Source organism: Triplophysa dalaica, chromosome 12 (genome assembly GCF_015846415.1).
Source record: "Triplophysa dalaica isolate WHDGS20190420 chromosome 12, ASM1584641v1, whole genome shotgun sequence".
Taxonomy (NCBI): domain Eukaryota; kingdom Metazoa; phylum Chordata; class Actinopteri; order Cypriniformes; family Nemacheilidae; genus Triplophysa; species Triplophysa dalaica.
Window position 1 is genome coordinate 11,927,193 of NC_079553.1, and position 5,538 is coordinate 11,932,730.

At 38.4% G+C, this 5,538-nt stretch overlaps 1 protein-coding gene across 1 annotated transcript; it reads right to left on the bottom strand.

The window, feature by feature from the left end:
- Nucleotides 1-301: 301 nt before the first annotated feature.
- On the bottom strand, nt 302-2,979 carry id4 (inhibitor of DNA binding 4). Its single transcript, XM_056762645.1, has 3 exons — nt 2,415-2,979; nt 1,910-1,968; nt 302-950 (listed from the first exon to the last, which is right to left on the bottom strand). The coding sequence occupies exons 1-2, from the start codon at nt 2,745-2,747 to the stop codon at nt 1,924-1,926; spliced, it is 378 nt and encodes a 125-aa protein (XP_056618623.1). The 5' UTR covers nt 2,748-2,979; the 3' UTR covers nt 302-950; nt 1,910-1,923.
- Nucleotides 2,980-5,538: the final 2,559 nt, after the last annotated feature.

The following is a 5,538-nucleotide window of genomic DNA, read 5'->3' on the forward strand; positions in this document are numbered from 1 at the left end:
GATGAACACAAGGACAGCAAATTTCTATAACTTGTCTTCAGCTATTCGTTTGAAGGTTCCAGAGATTTTGTACAAACAAAAAAAATCTTCTATCATCCTTGAGCGATTGTTCAGAGAGGAATTTACTCTGTCATTCATTACGGATTCATTAATTCAGCACATAACAAAGTAATATTTCGAGCCTTTAACAAAGCAGTGGTGAGATCTGCAGTGATGTTAACTGATGTGAAACAGATTCTAAATATATTCCCACAGAGTCTATAACACAACCGATCGCATGTACAAAAAAGGAACAAATGAGTTGTATGATGTGAGATCTTTATTAGCAGAACCTCATGTACTCATTCACTACACTTTACTGTATGTGAAAACACAATATTTACAGACAAAACACTTTTTTTCCCGATAAAAAATATTTTAGAATAATTACAATCAACTGAACATATATTCTCTTACACATACATTTATAGAACATCCTGCTTTATGTACAGTATCATTTCAGAACACGTATTGTCGTATTTTACAATATTAAACAGCATAAATGCAGGGAAATCCCGGTTCAACACAAATCACCTATTTTAAACAATAGATGTCAGATGTTTACGTTTCCAGACTTTATCTGTAAAGCTTTACGGTTTGACGTTTAAGTAAAATTAGATTTTAGAGTCTTTAGTTATGTTCAAATCAGAATTCCAATGGTGGGGTGAAAAAGAGGGGTGTGGGGAATATTTGTCCAAATTGAGCATTTCCTCCGCTGAGAGAGAACAGAATGGACAAGGGAGAAATCTGGCTGGCTTCACCACGCCGTTGACGGCTGATGTGAAAATGTTTACATATTAAGATTTAGTGGCTATTAGTTTCAGTGCTGTTCCCTCCCATGTGATCGGGCCTGGTGTGTGTTGGATTCCCCGGTGTAGCTGGGCTTGGCTTTGGATGGGATCAGTGCACACCTGTGAGAAAGGAATGAATAGAAGGGGTGTGTGAACTGTCTGCTCAAGACTGACTGGCGCCACCGACAAAACAGAGAGCGTGCTTGATGAACAACCCAAAACAAGCCGGGCCAAACAACGAGCGTGGGCCTGAACCGCTAACCTCGCAGCTGCAGGCCAACTAGCCCTGACACTTCAATGTGGAGCTGTTGCCTTACTGTTATACAGTGGACAGTTATTGCTCGATGTACAGCTGCTCAGAGTTACAGCCCGGCCAGAGCGGTAAACACAGTAAGACAGATTGTCACAAAAAACGGCATTCATGCTAACAAGAATATTATGGTAATAACTTCTATCTATGTGGTTTATTCTGTCACGGCTCTATTAATAATTGCACTCATTGAAGCTTCATTTTCTGCCAGCTCTTTTAGAATCCTGTACTCAATTATCCTGCCAGTGTAGTTTTGTTCTTGTAGTTGAGAATGACTAAAACTGTATAATGAAAAAGCACTTTTGATACTGTGGCGGTCTGTTGTTTGCTCAAGCCTTCTTACAAGGTTTGCATGGTGTATTTTAGATGCATGTGACACCACTGCATTGTTGTAACAAAAGAGCGTCAATTTAAACCTGAATTCTAAATACAGGAAATTGTGAAAATAATTGACAACAGCACATACCAACATATGAAACTGAAATTAGGATATTGCTTGTTTAAAATTGTATTAATTCCGAAAGTGAAGGAATGCCAGACAGTGAACAGCTAAAACTAAAACACTTGAAGAAAATGATCAACAGAAATCTTGAAATTCTTAAATTCAAATAAGAGCTGCACTGCATGGAAGTGTTGAAGAACACGTTTACATCCCACCCGGTGAGATTTTACCAGTGTGATGAAGGGATTATTATAAAACTACTTCATATAGGTGAGACGTGGATTAGCTCTTTTAAAATGATTTAAAAATTGTATTCGTTGTACTCACCAGTGTGCGACATTTCAGCGACATAAAATCGAGTCTTCCTTATTGACACCCGTCGTCCTCTGAAAGCAAAGTAATCAGGTGCATTTATTCTTACTGCGGCTGAGGTGTCTTCAGAGCTACAATAACCTTCAGGAAGCTTTTGTACGTGGACTCAATTACTTAAACAATAGAATAATAAATCTACCTGTAAAAAGGAATATCTCAAACATATGCCTACATGATGTAGGTATAACGTGACCTACACTACATTCTGTATAAGACATCTTGACACAGTATATTAGATACATTTACAAAACTGAATTTTAAGAATGAATGAAATGTTTTAACATTTTGAAGAAAAACAAGGAAACGGGCCTCTGATCTGCCAAACCATCTTATTTTGGTCTGGTGCATCAACATCATTTCATTAAAATACACACTATTGACACTTTTATGCTTAAAGCACAGCCACGATCACTCTAGTCATTTAAAAGAGCAAGAAGTGCATCTTATATCTCATGCATACCTGCTCTGTGTTGATTTGTGTGAGAGGGGTCCGTGTGGAGGCGGGTGGGCTCGTCTGTTTCAGTAGAGCTGGGTGCGTCTCCAACGCCAGTTGCAGGTCCAGGATATAGTCAATGACATGCTGGAGGATCTCCACTTTGCTGACTTTCTTATCCTGCGGAATAGTGGGCACAAGGCGCTTCAGTCGGCTGTAGCAGTCGTTCATGTCGTACTGCAGACAGAAAAGATCCTCCTCTTCCATTTTGCACTGGCTGCGCTCCGATAAATTTCGCAAGGAGAGCTGACTGGAGCTTGAAGAAACCTTATGAGGGCGAACCGGTGCGCTGGCCTTCATCTTAATAAATAAATACCCGAGTATTATTAACGAGGAAAAAACAAATGCGGACGGAACGCAACAAGAGGTTTCGCTTAAAAATGTAATTTAAAATGTAATTTGGTGCACGCAAAAAAAGGAGCGCAGTTTTATCCCGTGCACATCTCTTCAGTGAGTCTGAACGCACAGTGTAAAGCAGCGGATGAGTTGAGGCTGGTCATATATAGAGGGAAAGGGGAGGCGCCACCCGCGCGAGCTCTGACAGTCCTGCGCGAGAAACCGGTCAGTCACGCGCTCCCGTGATGATGGAGCAGCGCGCGACCTATAACTGCGGAGGGTAGAAAGAAAGAAGCTGTTGGGTGAACGTTTGTGCGAGCGCGTGCGCGCGCGTTTGCTTGTGTGGATATGTTCGTCCAAACAGAATAGCCTCCGAAAGCGAACGCTTTAATATTATATTACTAAAATGTATTTTATTATTGGAGGTTTATTTTTTAGGTTAAGTAAGTCGTGCTCATAAATATTGACATACAATATGAGGTAGGCTAGGATATGTTGCCTGTTATACAGTTAAAACATGTAGGCTAATAAAAAAGCAAGACGGTTAAAACAAAGATAATAATAATAAGTACCTAATGAGAAAAAAATGAGAAATATCTTATTCAGTCACCATAAAAAGTATCATTTTATTTGTCATCAACAATCTTATAGTCCCAGTGAAATTAAAAATGACAATTCTTATTTTTTCATGAAATGTTGCAGCGTTTATAGTAAATAGCTTATCAATGTGGGTCATTTACTTTTTAAAATTCATGTATTCTCATAATCTTCAGGTAAAAATGCCTTGCATTGAGAGCACACAAATTTTAAAAAGAAAATGACACACATTATTAAGCTATATTAAAAAAAACAGTGTTGGGTGTAACTAGTTACTAAGTAATTAGTTACTGTAATTGAATTACTTTTCCCTTGAAAAGGTAAAGTAAGGGATTACTCATATGTTTTCTGTAATTTAATTACAGTTACTTTTGAATACTTTACTGATATATGCGTGTTCAATAGTGTAATTGACATCAAAATTCAAAGTCTTACTTTAAAATCTGTGCTTTAATGTATTATTCTCACATTTGTAATACTTTGGTTAATAATATTATTTATTTGAATGAATTAAATAAGCCGTCTCATGTCTATCCTTGAATCACTTAACTAATAAAGGTCAATGTAGGATATAGAAAGTAATTAGTAATGAGTAACTAAATACTTTTTGGACAGAGTAATTTGGACAGTAATCTAATTAAACTATTGAATGTGTAATGAGTAACTAGTAATTAATTATTTTTTCAGAGTAACTTACCCAACACTGCAAAAAAACACTGCAATATTTCATGAAAATATAGGCATTGTAATTTTTTATTTCTGTTGGACTTTAAAGCTTATTGAATTGTTATCAAAAGGCAGATAAAGGCACTTTGTAATTTGTTAACATCAATCTACAAACTTTTGTGTACAAGCACTTCATGCATTATAAGACAAAGGAGGACCTTGTTTTCCAACCAAATATTTTAAGTGACTAAGACCACTTCAAGTCTCTCACACTTGACCTTGGCTGATTTGCATACGTGGTCGACTAACGCAACACTGACTAAGGGGGTCATAAAAGTTAACATTCTTCTGAAGAGGTTTTTACCAATGAAGCTTAAGAAATTACCAAATGGGTTGCCATTTATCCTAACTCATTTCATTCACTTCAGGGTGCCTGTCTCTCAATATTGCAGAGCACATTCCCATGATCCAGATCTGTTCTGTCTTCACAGTAGATTCACAGGTCTCACACCGCAGACGGGCTGGCGCCAGTCCCGTGAAGACACTTATTCACACAGTCCACCTTCACGCAGCATAGCCTCACATCCATGGCATGTTGCCAGGGCGATGGAAATGCCGGGCTTTAATCTTCACTCTGGTGGTAACTAGTTAAAATCTCCTTTGTTTTTCCTCTCCTCATCCCAAATGTCTCGACGCATGGCACTGTGTAGCTTTGGTATGTGTGTGATACATATTAGGTAATCGTGATTCTTTGTCATGAGAAATTTAGCTTGCAGGTGGGTTCGCTGAACACTTTCCTGCTTAGCAGGTGCAAAGAGTTTGCAAATAGCGCTATCCGTCATGTTCTGAAAAGGGGTCCTCAAAACGTAGAGCTGGCGTCCTCCTTTGAAAACAAAACCACTTACGATGCATAAAGCCCAGCAATTAGCACATCGCGGTGAAGATCCTCAGCGTTCTATTTCTGTTTAGTCAGAACCTGCTTTGGCTAGTAATACTTTATTTAAAAGGAAAAACATGCAAGGCCAGGAATGTTTACTGCCTCACATACCTAACTCTGAGCTATCAAAGACTTTGAATGGATTGTTTTACTTCAACATGATGGGTTTTGTATCTAACCATTGAGCCAAGTGGAAGCCAAGTGGAAGCCAAGATCCAATAACAGTCTTTTTATCATGACACAGTGTACAACATTTAAAATCTAGAAATATAGTTTTCAATACATTTATGTTTCATGTATTGGTGTAACAGCTCTTGGCGATGTTATCGTCTCTGGTGGGGTGTTGTGTCCATTCAGGTGAGGAGAACACATTATCTCACTATCGCTTTCAAAAACAGCTCTTCAAAAGAGACGAGTGTATGAATCTTTGATGCTAACCTTTCCCAGAATACCTCTCTATCTCTCTCTCTCTCTCTCTCTCTCTCTCTCTCTCTCTCTCTCTCTCTCTCTCTCTCTCTCTCTCTCTCTCTCTCTTGAACCTGGCAATAGTTAATA